Raw genomic sequence first — 21,711 nt, 5'->3', positions numbered from 1 at the left:
ATTTGTTCCTAATGAACACATGAACAGTAGATTTCTCTAACTGGGCCTCCCCAACACCGTAATTTCACTAATCCTGCACCACTTATAAAGCATGGTTTTGTGGACAATAATATAATTAATCGTCAAATTATTTGACCAAAGCAACAAACTCTGTACTAGCTAGGAATATTAATTAACCAAAAATAAATTGAGATAAGGCAAGGGCGGCATATGTATACCTTTCTGGAGGCTGGTTCACTGTTAGCTTGGAACTCATCGAGCATGTAAGAGATGTCGTAGGCAGCGTTCTTGAGCTGGTTGAGCCACAGCCGCACCAACTCCTCCGAGACAGACCGCCTCTCAGCATCCTTGAGCGCCGCCTCCATGTACTGCAATGTGTCCTTCAAGTCCTTGAGGTCGTCCTTGAAGTTCCACAGCATCGTGATCTCATCCCCAACGGCAGAACCCAGTTTATTGCCCACCGCTGAGACAACAGCCGAGGCGAGCAAACCGGCTACATGCGCCATGTTGTTCCTCTTCACCGTACCTTTTCTCTTTCAAGTTGTATGCCAATTGGAGGTGCGAACACAGCCTGAGTACCAGAAATGAAGCAGTTACCAACTCATGCATGGTCATAGGTTATGTATGAACCCATGCTCCACTGAGATGGAAAGGGATCATCTACCTTGCTTAATTGTGGTAATGCACGCAGCCCAGCACACGTTAGCTTTAGCTTTACCAGCAGGCAAGGGTCAAGAAAAGAATCTCAAGTTTTTGAGCTGTAAAGGAAAAAAGGGAAGGAACCAGGGAGAAGAAAAGAATGTGAACTCCCTCTGGAAATGAAAAGGAATAAAGAAGAATCTTATTCCCTGATGCATGCTTTGGTTTGTATATAGCTTTTGAGCTCATTGAAGAATTGCTAATTCTTTAGTTCTAGAGTTCACTGATGGACCATCTACCAGAAATAATATGGATTGCATAGTTGCCCTCATCCGCAGAAAAATCATAAACAGTTTACGGTACAGATAGCAGGATCACAAGCAAATACGAGAATCAGATAGCAGGATAACAGTGTAGGGAAGGGAGCCTGTTGTACCTGCCGCCATTCATCAGGTTTCCTCGACAACGTCTCTGCCTAGCCGCCAGCCATCGAAGAAGCACCGTCTGTCGCCACCGGAGCCGGCACACCCTCTCTGATGTGAGGGAACAGAGGATGCTCTGCCTCGGGCTCAATATCTCCTCTAGCCACCTCTCTCATTGGCCATTTCGCACGCTGCGACCACTCTGAAATATAAGAAAGGCTGAACCCCGAAGCACACAAATATATAAGAAAAGAAAATGTTTATCTATGGTCAATAGATCCAAAATTTGGGTGCTCTGTTGCTATTTCCAAATCTACCACATCTTCATCTATATAATCTACATAATCAATTCATCAAACACTTCATGGGATGAAATCAGAAGTTAATAAACAGTTTAATCTAGCCACCGATTCTTCAAAACTATGCAGTAGCACGATCTCTGTCCACAGCGTCAAATAAAAGTTTATGTTTACATATGAAATATGCAGTGTCAGCAAATTCATGGTTTAGGTCAAGCATCCATATATTTGCATTTGATCTTAATATGCAATGAGCGCAACATGAATTTAACTGAAGAAGGAGTAATTGTAGCCACATTTTATGAGGCAACAACCCATCACAGGCAGGATGAAATGGAAAACAGACAGAAGATCTTCTTCACCTCCAGCGACCATGCCGCCAAATCTTGACCACCTGCGCCACACACAAATCAGTCCGAGCGCTGCCAGGACCGGATCCACGAGAGGAGGGGAATTTCCGATCCGAACCCGCGGGAATCAAGGAGGCGGTTGACGAGGGCCGGGGCGGAGGCGTCGTCGGGATCGTCCTAGAGGTGCGCATGGCTCAGGCTGTTCGCTTCCCCAACACTCCCCGGGCGCGGCGGCGAGGCTGGGAACCGCAGTGCTCGACGGCGGTGGAGAGGTGAACGGAGACCGCCATTTTAGAGGGCCTGATGGGCTGGCCGGTATAGCGATTAGCGTGGGCCCACCTGCCTTCTTCCCCCAAATCCATTGACGCCGGCTCGCTCCGCCGTATGGGGGTCTCGCCCTGCACTCCACCGCGCCACCGCAGAGTTTGGGATCAACTCACTCGAGGTTAGTCAAGTGAACAGCAGATGACGGGAGATGTTGACCGCTGTAAGCGTACCGCGTACGATATGAAAGTGATGGATTTGGCCAGTGATCCTTTTTAGCTATCTGTTATGTATATGACTATGATTATAATCATGTCGTTCATACCCTCTGTTTGCCCTCTGTTCTGTTCCAACATACTATGAGTCTGAGATAGGTAGCTGCTAGTAGATGTTTCTCTTTGCTATCCTTCATGTTGTTGCGTAAATCTTTGCTAATATTTGTTTAGAGAAACATCTTAGACAGTACCTTCCTTGTGCTTTGCCTCTGTTAGATTCAGGGCTGCTAGCTAGACTTCTTACCTTACCATGGCATTGTTGATTTTCGTCAGATCATTTCCAGCAATGGTTTCTTGTCATCTCCTTAATACGCGGCTTGCCAATTCTTCAGAGTGAGCAAAGACAGACACTGACCGGAATGTGTCTGTTGTAGTATTTGATATCTTCAGGAAAAAGACAAGTGCGAGGCTGGAGATCCTTGTTTTGAACATACCATCATTTGCCCAAACGGCTGAGATTTTTGTTGCCCAGCCAGTCATGTAATGTAATACATGTGTTTTCTTCCTTCACTCCAGAAGACTACAAATATTTAGTATAATTTTACTGTTTTGCATAGTGCACCTGTTTTACAATATGTCAATTTGTGATTAAGCGACGGTTATTTTCTCATGTAGATAGTGAGCAATATCGGCCGTGCTAGAGTCATGGAATCTCACGCCAAGAAGCCTAGAAAGACACTCCTGGCCAGTGTTGTGTCTCCACTTTCGATGGCCATGGCCGGCGGTTACTTCTGTCGTGATGGATGTTCCTTCGTCGCATGGGGTGGCAAGAACCAGATGCGCTCCCAAACTTCAAACTTTGCATCACTTTAAAGCATGCATTCTTCATATGTTCCGTGCGTGTGCTGTGGCTGTGTACTGACTGACTGTAGTGTTGAAGAGAATTCATTTGGTAAACACCAAAGGGTTTTTGTACCAGCAGTAGGCATTTTGGATGTGTGATACTGATACCAGAAGATAGGTGCTTATCACACACACAGCATGAATTTGCGGCACTGGTGCAGTAAACAACCTTATTCAGTAAACAACCTGAATTTTTTGATTCAGAATCCCCTTTTCTAGATGCTGAGTGAAAGCAGAGCATCTCTCTGCTGAGCTGATTTGGGACCGATTCCCGAGGAGCTGATTCGAGGCGTTGGTGTTCGTCTGACCTATACACTTTGGGATCACCGGGTGGTTCTAGATTTCTGTCCAACAGACTGGCCGAACCTCGCTCACTCTGCTGATCCTGGGGTGTGCTTTGCTGAAACAGAGACCCTTATATCATATACCTGCTTTTGCTTGTTTGCTTGTGAAACAGGGACCCTTATATCCTGTACCTACTTTCAGCATTGTTTTACTACCATATGACGCTGCCCTGACATTTCTCAGTTCGTTTTCTTTTTCAGGCTCTTGCTTTCTTGGATGTTCTAACTGTCTGAGTTCACAACTTCACATGCGACTGAAGACCAAAATGTCTGCTGCAGTTCATCCGATTTTCCCCGGCAAAATGCTGGTTTTGATGGTAAGTATATGAATATTTCTCCTGGAAACAAGTTTAAATGTTATTTTTTATATTACAGAAGTAAATCTGCCATCATATGACCCAGTAATCAGCGCAGTCGCACTGCTCACAAATTTTCTCCCTTGTTCTACATGTCCATCGTGAGCACTTGCAAATTCTTACTACTCGTACTTATTATCCTGTACTGGCTTCAGTTCCTGAGTACTAAAATCTCCATTTCTTCTGACATGTAGACATAAAAAAATGTTTTCTAAATTTCACTTTTGCTTTTGTGGCACTCTGTAACGGCCAATGACGCAGGGGTGGTCACAATCTGCCATCATTTAAGCTAAAGCGCTTTATCTGCTCCTTGAGCTTCTCCACTTTGTTTGCAAATACAGACTTGGTGGGCATGGTTTTCTGGGCGCTGACCAACCTAAATAAATGTCAGCTCAAATGACACTTCAGATTAACATGAATAAGTCTACAAGCACTGATGGTGAACAAAGCTTCCTACCTCTTCCCTCCCGACAAATCTTACAAAGAAGTCTGTTCACATTTTAACCAACAGTTGCCTTTTTTCTTTCTTTTTGCTATGCAAATGAGATCATCACTCTCAGGGAATAGATGATACAAAGCAAACGGACGACATGAAAAAGGCACAGTGCAGTTATAGGGCTGTATATTTTTTCTTCATCTTAAACAATCCAGCAAAACATATACATACACTTCATTTGTTAAAGCACAGACATACAACTACCAATATAATACAGTACGGCTGTACAGACGTCCAGCCAAGGCTCGTTTAGAGCTAAAATAGAGATAAGGTGCAAACATACAAACAACAATACAGTACAGTACAAACCGTCCAGCGAAGGCTAATTTAGAGCTACAAATAGGGATATGGTCAAACATACAAATAATATTCAGATACAAACAATTCGCTTGTTGCAGAGTTGGGTGCTTCATGGTGCACCGTCTTGAGTTTTCTCCATCATGTGAGCCCACCTTACAGCCACTTGCACATAAACCATGTCGTACATCATATCAACAAACTGGAAGAAGGCTTCCCTCCAGGTTCTCTTCATCAACATGGTGCAGAAAACTGTCCACAGACCCACCACAAATCCAATGCTCATGGCAAGATAAACAGATGGCATATGATCTATATCTTCGAGGCCACTTTGCTCTGCATCATGTGTTGAGCAGTTCCTGCCAACAGGATCTCCACAAAGACCAGGGTTGCCAATGTAGATATACCTCTGGTTGTCAAGAGCTTGTAGTTGTTGTCCTGATGGTATCACACCGGAAAGATTGTTGTATGACAAGTTCAAGTGGCTCAAATAACTTAAAGCTGACAAACTTGATGGTATTGCACCAGAAAACCCATTGAAGGACAGGTCGAGTGAGTCCAACTGCCTTAAATCACCAATTTGGTTTGGGATTGCTCCTGTGAGTTGATTATTTGACAAGTTCAGATTGGTAAGCCCAATGAGTAAAGTTATCTCCTCTGGAATCTGTCCCGCCAACCTATTACTTGACAAATCAAGAATTACCAGTAGCTTGTAGATCGCAAAGGTGTAGTCACGCTTTTGATCCTTCATGATTATTTGGATGCTATCTTCGTAGAAGTTATAGTTCGTGTCCTGTGACACCACTGCCTTCATTGCCTTCAAGTTTGACAAAGACCACGGTATGCTTCCTGATATGTTGTTATGTGCTATGTCCAAATAATGAAGACGGTGAAGGGAAGTGAGACTCTTAGGAATATGACCACTGAACATATTTGATCTTACTCTTAATATTCTCAACTGTGGGATTTTTTCTGGCAACCACTCTGGCAATCCTCCAAATAACCTATTGTAAGAAAGGTCAAGGAACATCAATTGTGATGACCTTGCAAGAAATTTAGGGAATTGACCGGTCAGATTGTTGTTATTTAGGGCTAAGCTGAACATGTTCCAACCAAACAGATTTGTAGAGTTTGCATCAGATTCCTTCCAACACTGCATAATATCTCCTTCTAAATGGTTTCCTGATAGGTCCAACCTTAACAGACTAGTCAATTGGCATATAGATGAAGGGATGGTGCCTGTGAATTGATTATTTGCAAGCATCAAATCTTCGAGTGCAGGAGCATTTAGCTCTGATGGCAATGGCCCAGATAAAGAGTTTGAAGATAGGTCCAGTTGGCTTATATGTATAGGCAACTGTGGAACTTGACCTGTCAACTTATTCGACCCCAGATGTATATACTCAGCTGACATGTGTTGTAGATTTGTCGGTAATGAGCCACACAATTTGTTTCCTGATGCTTGCAAGGTTGAAGCTTGGGAAAATGTCATCCAAAACCAATCAGGAATAACATCGTCCAGATTTGCATCACTAAGAACAAGAACATCAATATCAGTTTGCCATTTAAGCCACTCCGGAAAAATGGGTCCTAGTTGGCATGATTGAAACTTCGCAACCTTCAATCTAAATGGAGGAACCCATTTTTGGTTGATAGCTATCACAGAGTTGTACGAGAAGTCTAGATACTCTAAATTCAATAGGCCTGCAAAATGCTCCTCCACGAGCACTCTATCTAATTGATTATGGGCAAGGTCCAAATGCTTTAAATTACCTAAACTTGCAAAATGATCTTTCAAGATAAAATCACTGAAGTTATTATAGCTGAGGTCCAAATGCTCCAAATTACCTAAACTTACAAAATGTTCATTGAAGAGCACACCACTGAATTTGTTGTACTTGAGGTCCAAATGCTTTAAGTTGCCTAAACTTGCAAATTGTTCTTTCCAGAGCACACCATTGAAGTTATTGTGCCCGAGGTCCAATACCACTATTTTTTCTAAGCTTGCAAATTGTTCTTTCAAGAGCACACCGCTGAAGTTATTGTGGCTGAGGTCCAATAACTCTAATTTTTCTAAGCTTGCAAATTGTTCTTTCAAGAACACACCGCTGAAGTTATTGTAGCTGAGGGCTAGCTTTTTCAAATTCCTTAGTGTTCCAAATCCTACAGGCATTGGGCCAGTCAATTTGTTTCTAGATGCCTGAAGAACACTAAGGTTGGTCATGTTACCAATCCAAATGGGTAGATTCCCGGTCATATTTGCACCCCGCACCGAAAATTCTTGCAGTGTATTCCATGAGCACTTTGGCAATCGCTCCATGAACTCTTCTATGTTTGAATCTATGTTGTTATTGCTGAACATCATTTTTTTCAAATTGCACAAATTTTTCAGTTTTTCTGGTATCAAACCCACGAGCTGATTCTGACTTAAATCTATGACTTGAAGGGATGTCATGTTTGCCAAATCACTAGGAATGGACCCTACCCATTCCGAATAAGAGAGGAAAAGCTCCTTAAGGCCTATGAGATTCCAAAACCACGCGTGCTTGAGTGAAGTACGGAAGGTGTTCTCAGATATATCAAGGACTTCGAGATGTGTGAGATTGGAAAGTGATACACTAGCAAACATGGTACTATTTAGTCCACACATGGACATGCGAAGCACTTTAAGAGAAGGAAGCATGTTAACCCTCTGAAACGAATCCTTCGCAGAACTAAGATGCACCCCGCTCATGTCAAGATGGCTCAACAAAGAGAGATGTGGCAACCATGCAAGATCCACACCAGGATAATAATTCCAACTCACATCAAGATATTGCAACTTTGAGAGATTGCCAAATTGGGAAGGTATTTTGAAGCTGTTAGAGGATATATCAAGGACCTCGAGATGTGTGAGGTTGGAAATTAATATACTAGCAGACACAGTACCACTGAGTCCACAGTCAGACAAGCGAAGCACTTTAAGAGAAGGAAGCATATTAACCCTCTGAAACCAATCCCTCGCAGAACCAAGATCCACATAACTCATGTCAATATGCCTCAACAAAGAGAGACGTGGCAACCATGCAAGATCCACTATGTAAGACCTATTAACATAATAATCATAATTCCAACTGAGATCAAGATATTGCAACTTTGAGAGATTGCCAAGTTGGGAAGGTATTATCCCACTGAATCCTGCCGAGGAGAGGTTGAGATACCTTAGGTTCTTGAGAGAAGCCAAGAACACAGGGATGCTTGTGCCGTTGAAGTCATTCCAGCTCAGATCAAGATAGCTCAGGTGTTGGAAAGTAGCCAAAGAAGAGCTCATCTCGCCGGCCGACAAGCTCAATGATCTGCTCTTGTTCGGGTAGCCGTAGTCGTACATGTAGTAGCCCATGTCGTACATGTCATCGTTTATGTCGTACATGTCATGGTTTATGTCGTACATGTAGTCCTGCATGTCGATGTTGCGGAGGTCGAGCTTGATGAGATGGCCCGTTTTGTTGCTGCAATGGACTCCCTTCCATTGGCAACAATCCTCACCCTGCCATGACGAGAGATGGCCAGCAGGGTCCAGGAGGCTTGCCTTGAAGGACAGAAGCGCATCTCGCTCCCTGCCGATGCAGGCTCCCGACCCACTCGCTTGGCCATGGGAAGTGGATGCTGCTTGGAAGATCAATAGACAAAGCAGTAGTGCAGCTCCTCGGATGAGAAGCATGAGCTTAGTCATATTGGTCAGAATGGCAGATGGAAAGGGGAATGGATGACAGAGCAGCTTATCTCTATCCCGGTTCCACCACAACTGCAATATAGGAGTATGGTCTACAAGTCATGCCGGGTGTGGCTAGAACTTGTTGATTGGGACAGCCGACCATGCACAACACGGCAGAAGTTGGAGCTGAAATTTCTACCCAGGATTCGCTCCGTAAACATTGTGGGTCAGGTCACACATCCAGCGCTGAAGTCTAGAGAGTTTTTTCGGTGTTGGCAACCCCTCCCTAACACCCTGAAATACACAAATTTAGATGTATAAATACAAAGACTAGTAGCTCTCAGTAGTCAGTACTCAACAAATCAGCAAAATGAATCAAAAGGTCAATTTCAGAAAAATCATCAGAATTTTAATTACCAACCACTCCCGTTGTATGGTCTAGAAGCAAAGCTAGTCCAGGTCTTGGTCTTTGTCATGTTGTATGCATACTTGTCTAATACTGAAGTTTTCTTTTTTGCGGGTACTCTAATACTGAAGTTAACACGTGTAAAGCAATTGAACAAGCAAAGGAGTAGTGCAGATAATGTGGAGAGTGTTAGGATTAATTAACACGTGTTAATTATGTAGTATAATAGCAGAGAGAAGTTCGCAGTCGACATCATGGTCTTGCACTGCATGCATACCTTTCTTCTAGTCAAGTCGAGTTATGGCCGAATGATTTGGACAATCGACCGAGCCAAGCACGGCACGGCAGGCGAGCACGTCCACTGGTGAGGCACACATCATAGCAATTTTCTCCTTAGTAATCTAGCGACGAGTCTGAATTCATCTGAATATTCCACGAAATAGAAAGCGAACCTGCGGGGAAAGTGGACGATGAGGCGCTTGAGATCGTCGTCGTCGAGGAGGGCCGCGACGGAGGCTTGGTAGTCCTAGAGGGGTTGCGGCGGCGTGCATGATGTTCAAACAGATTACCATGTAACCCCATGATGGCCAAACAGATAACTGCGCAAAAGATGAGCATTTCCTGCACAAATCAAGTTTGCGTCAGAGATATAACGATGTTCAGAACAATTCTCTTACAGGCCACAAGCGGCTACCTGTAGACTTGCTTTGAGTTTGATAGGTGAGATGTTCTTTTCCTTTTCCTTTGTTTCATTCTTGCTGGACGGTGTACTAGCTTGGTTTGGCTGGATCACCATGTAAAACTCTGAGTAGCATGCTGAAATGGATATTTCTCTTTACAGAAATCTGAAAAGACATGAAAAAGTATTGTTAGCGAGACGACTCTAAATTTGTATTTTGATGCCCAGTAATACGTGGAGAATCGTCTTCCTTTCAGTTCAGTTTCATTGTTGGAACATCTCTTGAGTCTCTTGCTCAACAGTAAGAGATGTTTTAACATTTTTAGTGTCTTCACTCATTTCAGATGGAGTAACATTTTCTGCTCAAATCAAGTTTAACATAATTGCTGTAAAACAGCAGGAATTGTCTCAGAGAGTTTCCACAAAACCCCTTACACTTGGGTCACACATTACTACTGCTACTACTGCTACTAGTGCATCTGAGCAAGCAGATGGCAGAAACAACACAGCCACGTCTTTTCTTCTTCTCAACTTCACTTTTGCTTCTTGGGCATCCTGTAACCACCGACGACGCAGGCGTGGTCGCGCTCAAAGGGCTCCAGGGTCACCTGCTCCGAGGGCTTGAACTGGTCGGCCTTCAGCTTCTCCACTTCACTGGCAAACACGGCCTCGGCAGCCTGGGTCGAGTCGATACAGTTGGCCAGATTCAAAGCAAAGAGCAATGTCAGCTCAAATGGCAACTTCTAAAAGTTACAAGGCAAGTGTTTCTTGGGCATGACATGAAACTGACAGTACCTTGATGAAAATGACGAAGTGGCCGCCATTCTTCAAGAAGTATGACGCGTTAAGGGCCAAGATTCTAGCCTGTGGGACAGAAGATGCAATGACAATGCTCAGAATTGCTCAACCACAATATTAACAAGTCACCCACATCATGCTTCAATATTCAAGCTGAGGCTTTCTTATTGATAATGCAAGAACGAATTCAAAATCAAGCCTCAATGTGGGTTCAATATTGTGCGCAAAGAAAGAATGTGAAGCAAAGAGATCAGATTAACACAATGTTATCAAAGATCAAACTGGAAATAGTAACCGGACCAGCAAATTTAAAAGCAGAAAGAGAAGTGTAGCTCCTCGACGTCCAATCGCAACACAAGAAATTCTGCACTGGATAGCGAGAGGAACATTAATTTCTGCTTCCCATCTCCTCATTACCCAGGAACCATAGAAATTAATTCACAGGCACAAATACTGTTAAGAGAAGCAGATCGAAACATGAAAAGAACGACCTAAGATGTTCATGACAACTAGATACAGGAAAGATCCAAGATACAAATCTAGATTTCCAAGACAACTCAGTCCCTTAGATGTTCTTTGACCATGCGATCATTTCCGCAGGAGTCATTACAGGTCTCTAACTGTAAAATTGGCTCATCACGGTTGTCAAAATATCAAAAGAGGGAAAGGTACAACAAGAGATCAATGTATGTAAGAGCCGTCATGTTATCAAACGAGACTCATCAAGAAAGAACAGGCCTCAATGCAGAAGGGAACTTCCAACCAAAATAAATACAGGACTAGCTAATCATATACACTACTGTGTCACAGTGGGAACACCATCCAAACTTGTTACACAAAACAAGGCAAATAAAAGGCAAATTAACACCAAGTCAATGAAATACAGTATGTGATGGTCAAAATCCAAAAACATAGAAATGTAGCAACACACAAAAGGAAAGATCTGGCAATGGGCATATGTGCATCAGAAACTCGATTTTGCATCATACATTGTGATGTCCTGAAGGGGAATCCAAGTTAGCTCATCATCTACTAAGCCCAAATATGGCCACAGAAAGCCAAGTAAACATTGCACACTAACAACAGTAGATTGTTACACACCGGTTATTGTTGTGTCTCCACTTTCGATGGCCATGGCCGGCGGTTACTTCTGTCGTGATGGATGTTCCTTTGTCGCATGGGGTGGCAAGAACCAGATGTGCTCCCCAACTTCAAACTTTGCATCACTTTAAATCAGGTATTCTTCATATGTTCCGTGCGTGTGCTATGACTGTGTACTGAATGACTGTAGTGTTGGAGAGAGTTCATTTGGAAAGTTGTGTATACACCAAAGGGTTTTTGTACCAGCAGTATGTATTTTGGATGTGTGATACTGATACCAGAAGCTAGGTTTTTATCACACACACAACATGAATTTGTGTCACTGGTGCAGTATGTTAAACGCAGCCTTGTAGAGATAGACTAGGGATAGATGTTTAAGTAGTTTCGGTGCTTATCTCTATATCTCTTTGAACCGAACCTCTCTCTCTTATCCCTTGTTCTCCAAGCATGTAATCTCAACAACATCTTGTATGCGCTCTTATCCAGGGAGGTGCGCCCCTGCCATATAAACATGCAACGCGCCCCTCCAACGAGGTAAGACGCTTTCCGCCTATCGCACATGGTAATCAGAGCATCCCTCTTCCAATACATCTAAGCTTTCCAATCTCCATTAGTGCCTAGCAAGTCTTTCACCGGCTCCTCCCAGATCGGCCTCAACAACCAGGTCACGGAGAAGCTCACCCATACGAACTACGTACTGTGGCGAGTCCAGATCACGCCGCAGCTAAAGGGAGCTGGCGTCTTCGGCTATGCCGACGGCAGCACGCCAGAGCCGGCCTGTTTCCTTCCTGGCAAGGACAAGGACGGCAAGGACTCCACCGAGCCCAACCCTCTCCACCCAATATGGGTCCGGGAGGATCAACAAGTTCTCAGTTATCTGCTCAACAATCTCTCCAAAGAGGTGTTGGTGCAGGTGACCGCGATCACCACGACGCACGCGCTCTGGATAACGCTGGCGGTCATGTTCTCCTCGCAGTCGCTTAGCCGCATCAACAACATCCGCAAGGCTCTGCTTCATGCGCAAAAGGGAACCCAGCCGGTCGCCACTTTCTTTGCCCACATGCGCGGACTCGCCGATGAACTCGCCGCGGCCGGCAAGCCGCTGCAAGACGACGAGATCGTCTCCTACATCCTTCACGCGCTGGACATGGAGTACCAGCCTCTGGTGTCGGCCCTCGATGCTCGCACCTCTCCCGTCACCCTGGATGAGTTGTTCACCATGCTTAGCAACTTTGACCAGCGCATGGCGCTCTACCAGGGGGCGGGCGGCTTCAAGTCATCCACTAATGCTGCCTCTCGTGGCCGTGGTGGCCGCCGCGGCTGAGCTTCACGCGGCAAGTCCCGATCTGGTGGCGGCTGCAACTCCTCCAACAACACCCGCGCTGGACGTTCCCCCTCCACCAACCCGAAGGGACGCGGCGGCGGTGGCGGCCGTGGCTCCAACAGAGCGCACCCGGATGCGCCGCGATGCCAGATCTGCGGCAAGCTCGGGCACAGCGCTCGGGATTGCTGGTACCGTCACGATGATGATGATGACTCCTCCCAGGATGAGGACAAGGTGGCTGCTGCTGCGGACGGCTCCTACGGCGTCGACACTAATTGGTATGTCGACAGTGGGGCCACCGAACACATCACCAGCGAGCTCGAGAAGGTGACCACGCGGGAGAAGTACCGCGGCAAGGACCAAATCCACACTGCTAGTGGTGCAGGTATGAGGATTCGTCATGTTGGTCATACAGTTATTAGAAATCCCCATCGTAAACTTCATCTTAGAAATTTTTTGCATGTCCCTAGTGCTAGTATGAATCTTCTCTCCGTTCATAGAATTGCCATTGACAATCATGTCTTCCTCGAGTTTCATCCTTTTTTCTTTTTGATCAAGGATCAGGCAGCGAAGAAAGTACTTTATCGAGGTAGATGCGTTCGAGGGCTCTACCCGTTGATTCCGGAGCGTCAAAGATTCAATAAACAAGCCTACGGTGTTGCCAAGATTTCGTCAACATGATGGCATGATCGATTAGGCCATGCATCATTTTCTTTAGTTGAAAGATTACTTAGGAAAAATAAGCTCCCGTTTGTTGGTGAGCGCAACGTTGAAACAGTTTGTGATTCATGTCAACGTGCAAAGAGTCATCAATTACCCTATCCTATATGAACTAGTGTGTCTACAAAACCATTGCAATTAATCTTTTCCGATGTTTGGGGTCCTGCCCCTAGCTCCGTTGGTAGACACACTTATTACGTAAGTTTCATCGATGACTACAGCAAATACTCTTGGATCTATCTCCTTAAGAAAAGATCTGACGTCTTTCAAGTCTTTCAAAACTTTCAGTCTCTTGTTGAGCGCAAGTTTGACAGCAAGATCATTGCTGTTCAATCAGGCTGGGGGGGGAGAGTATGAAAAGTTGAACTCTTTCTTCCAAAACCTTGGTATTTCTCACCATTTGTCATGTCCTCACGCTCACCAACAAAATGGCTCAGCAGAACGAAAACACCGACACATAGTTGAGGTAGGACTAGCCCTTTTAGCTGGCGCCTCCATGCCCCTCAAGTTTTGGGACGAGGCTTTTCTCACGGCTGTCCATATCATCAACATGCTTCCTGGTCGTGTTATCAATAATGAAACTCCAGTAGAGAGGCTACTTCACGTCAAACCTGACTACAAGTCACTTCGTGTGTTCGAATGTGCATGTTGGCCTAATCTTCGCCCTTACAATAATCGCAAACTCATGTTTCGCTCAAAGCAATGTGCTTTGCTATATCCCTCTTCATAAAGGAGTAAAGTGTCTTGACATCTCCACTGGCCGTGTCTATATCTCACGTGACGTGATTTTTGATGAAACCAAATTTCCGTTTGCTGATCTTCATCCTAATGCCGGTGCTAGACTTCGTCAAGAAATACTCCTTCTGCCATCTCATCTATCCGGCCTTGATCATGGGGGAGAAGATAACTGTGATGATCATGTTGGGGAACGTAGTAATTTCAAAAAAAATCCTACGCACACGCAAGATCATGGTGATGGCATAGCAACGAGAGGGGAGAGTGTTGTCCACGTACCCTCGTAGACCGTAAGCGGAAGCGTTAGCACAACGCGGTTGATGTAGTCGTACGTCTTCACGATCCGACCGATCAAAGCATTGAATGTACAGCACCTCCGAGTTCAGCACACGTTCAGCTCGATGACGATCTCCGGGCTCCGATTCAGCAAAGCTCTGGAGATGAGTTCCGTCAGCACGACGGCGTGGTGACGATGATGATGTTCTACCGGCGCAGGGCTTCGTCTAAACTTCGCGACGATATGACCGAGGTGGAATATGGTGGAGGGGGGCACCGCACACGGCTAAGGAAGGATCCGTAGATCAACTTGCGTGTCTATGGGTGCCCCCCCCCCCGCCCCCGTATATAAAGGAGCCAGAGGGAGGAGGCGGCCGGCCAAGGAGGGCGCGCCAAGGGGGGAGTCCTACTCCCACCGGGAGTAGGACTCCCTTCTTTCCTAGTTGGAGTAGGAGAGGGGGGGGGAAGAGGAGGAAGAGGGGAAGGAAAGGGGGGGCGCCGCCCCCCTTCCCTTGTCCTATTCGGACTAGGAAGGGGAGGGGCGCGCGGCCCCCTCCTTCCTCCTTCCCTCTTCTCCCTCAAGGCCCATGTAGGCCCAATAACCCCCCGTGGAGGTTCCGGTAACCTCCCGGTACTCCGGTAAAATGCCGATTTCACCCGGAACACTTCCGATGTCCAAACATAGGCTTCCAATATATCAATCTTCATGTCTCGACCATTTCGAGACTCCTCGTCATGTCCGTGATCACATCCGGGACTCCGAACAAACTTCGGTACATCAAAACTTATAAACTCATAATAAAACTGTCATCGTAACGTTAAGCATGCGGACCCTACGGGTTCGAGAACTATGTAGACATGACCTAGAACTATTCTCGGTCAATAACCAATAGCGGAACCTGGATGCTCATATTGGTTCCTACATATTCTATGAAGATCTTTATCGGTCTAACCGCATAACAACATACGTTGTTCCCTTTGTCATCGGTATGTTACTTGCCCGAGATTTGATCGTCGGTATCCAATACCTAGTTCAATCTCGTTACCGGCAAGTCTCTTTACTCGTTATGTAATGCATCATCCCGTAACCAACTCATTGGTTACATTGCTTGCAAGGCTTATAGTGATGAGCATTGCCGAGAGGGCCCAGAGATACCTCTCCGACAATCGGAGTGACAAAACCTAATCTCGAAATACGCCAACTCAACATGTACCTTCGGAGACACCTGTAGTACTCCTTATAATCACCCAGTTACGTTGTGACGTTTGGTAGTACCCAAAGTGTTCCTCCTGTAAACGGGTGTTGCATAATTCTCATAGTTACAGGAACATGTATAAGTCATGAAGAAAGCAATAGCAATATACTAAACGATCAAGTGCTAGGCTAACAGAATGGGTCATGTCAATCACATCATTCTCCTAATGATGTGATCCCATTAATCAAATGACAACACATATCTATGGTTAGGAAACATAACCATCTTTGATTAATGAGCTAGTCAAGTAGAGGCATACTAGTGACTATATGTTTGTCTATGTATTCACACATGTATCATGTTTCCGGTTAATACAATTCTAGCATGAATAATAAACATTTATCATGATATGAGGAAATAAATAATAACTTTAGTATTGCCTCTAGGGCATATTTCTTTCAGTCTCCCACTTGCACTAGAGTTAATAATCTAGATTACATAGTAACACCCATGGAGTCTTGGTGCTAATCATGTTTTGCTCGTGAGAGAGGCTTAGTCAACGGGTCTGCAACATTCAGATCCGTATGTATTTTGCAAATCTCTATGTCTCCCACTTGGACTTGGTTCCGAATGGAATTGAAGCGTCTCTTGATGTGTTTGGTCCTCTCGTGAAATCTGGATTCCTTTGCCAAGGCAATTGCACCAGTATTGTCACAGAAGATCTTCATTGGTCCCGATGCACTAGGTATAACACCTAGATCGGAAATGAACTCCTTCATCAGACTCCTTCATTTGCTGCTTCCGAAGCAGCTATGTACTCCGCTTCACATGTAGATCCCGCCACGACGCTTTGTTTAGAACTGCACCAACTTACAGCTCCACCGTTTAATAAAAACATGTATCCGGTTTGCGATTTAGAATCGTCCGGATCGGTGTCAAAGCTTGCGTCGATGTAACCATTTACGACTAGCTCTTTGTCACCTCCATATACGAGAAACATATCCTTAGTCCTTTTCCGGTATTTTAGGATGTTCTTGACCGCTGTCCAGTGATCCACTCCTGGATTACTTTGGTACCTTCCTGCCAAGCTTATTGCTAAGCATACATCAGGTCTGGTACACAGCATTGCATACACGATAGAGCCTATGGCTGAAGCATAGAGAACATCTTTCATTTTCTCTCTATCTTCTGCTGTGGTCGGGCATTGAGTTTGACTCAACTTCACACCTTGAAGTACGGGCAAGAATCCTTTCTTTGCCTGATCCATTTTGAACTTTTTCAAAAATTTATCAAGGTATGTGCTTTGTAAAAGTCCTATTAAGCGTCTTGATCTATCTCTATAGATCTTGATGCCCAATATGTAAGCAGCTTGACCGAGGTCTTTCATTGAAAAACTTTTATTCAAGTATCCCTTTATGCTATCTAGAAATTCTATATCATTTCCAATTAATAATATGTCATCTACATATAATATCAGAAATGCTACAGAGCTCCCACTCACTTTCTTGTAAATACAGGCTTCTCCAAAAGTCTGTATAAAACCATATGCTTTGATCACACTATCAAAACGTTTATTCCAACTCCGAGATGCTTGCACCAGTCCAGAAATGGATCGCTGGAGCTTGCACACTTTGTTAGCACCTTTTGGATCAACAAAACCTTCTGGCTGCATCATATACAACTCTTCTTCCAGAAATCCATTCAACAATGCAGTTTTTACATCCATTTGCCAAATTTCATAATCATGAAATGCAGCAATAGCTAACATGATTCGGAGAGACTTAAGCATCGCTACGGGTGAGAAAGTCTCATCGTAGTCAACCCCTTGAACTTGTCGAAAACCTTTTGCAACAAGTCGAGCTTTGTAGACAGTTATATTACCATCAGCGTCAGTCTTCTTCTTAAAGATCCATTTATTCTCAATGACTTGCCGATCATCGGGCAAGTCAACCAAAGTCCATACTTTGTTTTCATACATGGATCCCATCTCAGATTTCATGGCCTCTAGCCATTTTGCGGAATCTGGGCTCATCATCGCTTCCTCATAGTTTGTAGGTTCATCATGGTCAAGTAACATGACTTCCAGAATAGGATTACCGTACCACTCTGGTGCGGACCTTACTCTGGTAGACCTACGAGGTTCAGTAGAAACTTGATCTGAAGTTTCATGATCAATATCATCAGCTTCCTCACTAATTGGTGTAGTTGTCACAGGAACCGGTTCTTGTGATGAACTACTTTCCAATAAGAGAGTAGATACAGTTATCAGATCAAGTTCTACTTTCCTCCCACTCACTTCTTTCGAGAGAAACTCCTTCTCTAGAAAGGATCCGATTTTAGCAATGAAAATCTTGCCCTCAGATCTATGATAGAAGGTGTACCCAATAGTTTCCTTTGGGTATCCTATGAAGACACATTTCTCCGATTTGGGTTCAAGCTTATTTGGTTGAAGTTTCTTCACATAAGCATCGCAGCCCCAAACTTTAAGAAACGACAACTTTGGTTTCTTGCCAAACCACAGTTCATAAGGTGTCGTCTTAACGGATTTTGATGGTGCCCTATTTAACGTGAATGCGGTCGTCTCTAAAGCATAACCCCAAAACAATAGCGGTAAATCATTAAGAGACATCATAGATCGCACCATATCTAGTAAAGTACGATTACGACGTTCGGACACACCATTTCGTTGTGGTGTTCCGGGTGGCGTGAGTTGCGAAACTATTCCGCATTGTTTCAAGTGAAGACCAAATTCATAACTCAAATATTCTCCTCCACGATCAGATCGTAGAAACTTTATTTTCTTGTTACGATGATTTTCCACTTCACTCTGAAATTCTTTGAACTTTTCAAATGTTTCAGACTTGTGTTTCATTAAGTAGATATACCCATATCTGCTCAAATCATCTGTGAAGGTGAAAAAATAACGATACCCGCCGCGAGCCTCAATATTCATTGGACCACAAACATCAGTATGTATGATTTCCAACAAATCAGTTGCTCGCTCCATAGTTCCGGAGAACGGCGTTTTAGTCATCTTGCCCATAAGGCACGGTTCGCAAGTACCAAGTGATTCATAATCAAGTGATTCCAAAAGCCCATCAGTATGGAGTTTCTTCATGCGCTTTACACCGATATGACCTAAACGGCAGTGCCACAAATAAGTTGCACTATCTATATCAACTCTGCATCTTTTGGTTTCAACACTATGAATATGTGTATCACTACTATCGAGATTCAATAAAAATAGACCACTCTTCAAGGGTGCATAACCATAAAAGATATTACTCATATAAATAGAACAACCATTATTCTCTGATTTAAATGAATAACCGTCTCGCATCAAACAAGATCCAGATATAATGTTCATGCTCAACGCTGGCACCAAATAACAATTATTTAGGTCTAAAACTAATCCCGATGGTAGATGTAGAGGTAGCGTGCCGACCGCGATCACATCGACTTTGGAACCATTTCCCACGCGCATCGTCACCTCGTCCTTAGCCAATCTTCGCTTAATCCGTAGTCCCTGTTTCGGTTGCAAATATTAGCAACAGAACCAGTATCAAATACCCAGGTGCTACTACGAACATTAGTAAGGTACACATCAATAACATGTATATCACATATACCTTTGTTCACTTTGCCATCCTTCTTATCCGCCAAATACTTGGGGCAGTTCCGCTTCCAGTGTCCAGTCTGCTTGCAGTAGAAGCACTCAGTTTCAGGCTTAGGTCCAGACTTGGGTTTCTTCTCTTGAGCAGCAACTTGCTTGCCGTTCTTCTTGAAGTTCCCCTTCTTCTTCCCTTTGCCCTTTTTCTTTAAACTGGTGGTCTTGTTAACCATCAACACTTGATGCTCCTTCTTGATTTCTACCTCCGCAGCTTTTAGCATTGTGAAGAGCTCGGGAATAGTCTTGTTCATTCCTTGCATATTATAGTTCATCACGAAGCTCTTGTAGCTTGGTGGCAGTGATTGAAGAATTCTGTCAATGACACTATCATCAAGAAGATTAACTCCCAGTTGAATCAAGTGATTATTATACCCAGACATTTTGAGTATATGTTCACTGACAGAACTATTCTCCTCCATCTTGCAGCTATAGAACTTATTGGAGACTTCATATCTCTCAGTCCGGGCATTTGCTTGAAATATTAACTTCAACTCCTGGAACATCTCATATGCTCCATGACGTTCAAAACGTCGTTGAAGACCCGGTTCTAAGCCGTAAAGCATGGCACACTGAACTATCGAGTAGTCATCAGCTTTGCTCTGCCAGACATTCTTAACGTCGTTAGTTGCATCAGCAGCAGGCCTGGCACCCAACGGTGCTTCCAGGACATAACTTTTCTGTGCAGCAATGAGGATAATCCTCAGGTTACGGACCCAGTCCGTGTAATTGCTACCATCATCTTTCAACTTTGCTTTCTCAAGGAACGCATTAAAATTCAACGGAACAACAGCACGAGCCATCTATCTACAAACAAACATAGACAAGCAAAATACTATCAGGTACTAAGTTCATGATAAATTTAAGTTCAATTAATCATATTACTTAAGAACTCCCACTTAGACAGACATCTCTCTAGTCATCTAAGTGATCACGTGATCCAAATCAACTAAACCATGTCCGATCATCACGTGAGATGGAGTAGTTTCAATGGTGAACATCACTATGTTGATCATATCTACTAGATGATTCACGTTCGACCTTTCAGTCTCCGTGTTCCGAAGCCATATCTGTATATGCTAGGCTCGTCAAGTATGACCTGAGTATTCCGCGTGTGCAACTGTTTTGCACCCGTTGTATTTGAACGTAGAGCCTATCACACCCGATCATCACGTGGTGTCTCAGCACGAAGAACTTTCGCAATGGTGCATACTCAGGGAGAACACTTCTTGATTATTAGTGAGAGATCATCTTAAAATGCTACCGTCAATCAAAGCAAGATAAGATGCATAAAAGGATAAACATCACATGCAATGAATATAAGTGATATGATATGGCCATCATCATCTTGTGCTTGTGATCTCCATCTTCGAAGCACCGTCGTGATCACCATCGTCACCGGCGCGACACCTTGATCTCCATCATAGCATCGTTGTCGTTACGCCATCTATCGCTTCTACGACTATCACTACCGCTTAGTGATAAAGTAAAGCAATTACAAGGTGTTTGCATTTCATACAATAAAACGACAACCATATGGCTCCTGCCAGTTGCTGATAACTTCGGTTACAAAACATGATTATCTCATACAATAAAATATAGCACCACGTCTTGACCATATCACATCACAGCATGCCCTGCAAAAACAAGTTAGACATCCTCTACTTTGTTGTTGCAAATTTTACGTGGCTGCTACGGGCTTTAGCAAGAACCGTTCTTACCTACGCATCAAAAACCACAACGATAGTTCGTCAAGTTGGTGCTGTTTTAACCTTCGCAAGGACCGGGCGTAGCCACACTCGATTCAGCTAAAGTGAGAGAGACAGACACCCGCCAGCCACCTTTAAGCACGAGTGCTCGTAACGGTGAAACCAGTCTCGCGTAAGCGTACGCGTAATGTCAGTCCGGGCCGCTTCATCTCACAATACCGCGGAACCAAAGTATGACATGTTGGTAAGTAGTATGACTTGTATCGCCCATAACTCACTTGTGTTCTACTCGTGCATATAACATCAACGCATAAAACCTGGCTCGGATGCCACTGTTGGGGAACGTAGTAATTTCAAAAAATTCCTACGCACACGCAAGATCATGGTGATGGCATAGCAACGAGAGGGGAGAGTGTTGTCCACTGTAAGGCCCTCGATGCGGCTATATCTCCCACGTGTCGAAGCACGACTTAGAGGCATAACCACATTGAAAGCAATGTTGCAAGTGAGGTAATCTTCACACAACCCATGTAATACATAAGGGAAAAAGATACATAGTTGGCTTACAATCGCCACTTCACACAATTACATGAATAAAGCATTACATCATCCAGATACAATCAAGGTCCGACTACGGAACCAAAATAAAAGAAGAACCCCAAATGCGAGAAAGGTCCTCGATCGACCCCAACTGGGCTCCACTACTGATCAACTAGAACGAAACAACACAAAGGGCAAGATCTTCATCGAGCTCCTCCTTGAGCTTGGTTGCGTCACCTGCTCGGTAACATAGGCACCTGCAAACTGGTTTTGGAAGTATC

The 21,711-nt window shown here is 44.2% G+C and overlaps 2 protein-coding genes, 2 non-coding genes and 1 pseudogene across 4 annotated transcripts in view; all 5 read right to left on the bottom strand.

The window, feature by feature from the left end:
* The window catches only part of LOC119324877 (putative disease resistance protein RGA3), a 6,522-nt gene extending 5,962 nt beyond the window's left edge, over window positions 1–560 (bottom strand). The window contains exon 1 of the mRNA XM_037598645.1: window positions 219–560. Coding sequence (XP_037454542.1) covers window positions 219–506 — 288 coding nt within the window. The 5' untranslated portion in view covers window positions 507–560. The remainder of the gene's footprint in view (window positions 1–218) is intronic.
* A 3,976-nt stretch (window positions 561–4,536) lies between these two features.
* Window positions 4,537–8,418, bottom strand: LOC119324875 (receptor-like protein EIX2). The gene has a single exon (XM_037598643.1). It carries the CDS (start codon window positions 8,295–8,297, stop codon window positions 4,698–4,700), a length of 3,600 nt encoding a protein of 1,199 aa, XP_037454540.1. The 5' UTR covers window positions 8,298–8,418; the 3' UTR covers window positions 4,537–4,697.
* A 2,068-nt stretch (window positions 8,419–10,486) lies between these two features.
* LOC119327187 lies at window positions 10,487–10,632 on the bottom strand. Its single transcript, XR_005158453.1, has one exon. It is a non-coding gene; the product is annotated as a small nucleolar RNA snoR136 (small nucleolar RNA).
* An 81-nt stretch (window positions 10,633–10,713) lies between these two features.
* Window positions 10,714–10,809, bottom strand: LOC119326929 (annotated as a pseudogene).
* A 313-nt stretch (window positions 10,810–11,122) lies between these two features.
* Window positions 11,123–11,197, bottom strand: LOC119327109. Its single transcript, XR_005158393.1, has one exon. It is a non-coding gene; the product is annotated as a small nucleolar RNA snoR60 (small nucleolar RNA).
* Between the last annotated feature and the right edge of the window lie 10,514 nt (window positions 11,198–21,711).

The sequence above is a fragment of the Triticum dicoccoides genome, chromosome 6B (genome assembly GCF_002162155.2).
Source record: "Triticum dicoccoides isolate Atlit2015 ecotype Zavitan chromosome 6B, WEW_v2.0, whole genome shotgun sequence".
In the NCBI taxonomy this organism is placed as follows: domain Eukaryota; kingdom Viridiplantae; phylum Streptophyta; class Magnoliopsida; order Poales; family Poaceae; genus Triticum; species Triticum dicoccoides.
The sequence above is the reverse complement of the archived record's forward strand: the minus strand, read 5'-3'. Positions and strand labels throughout refer to the sequence as shown.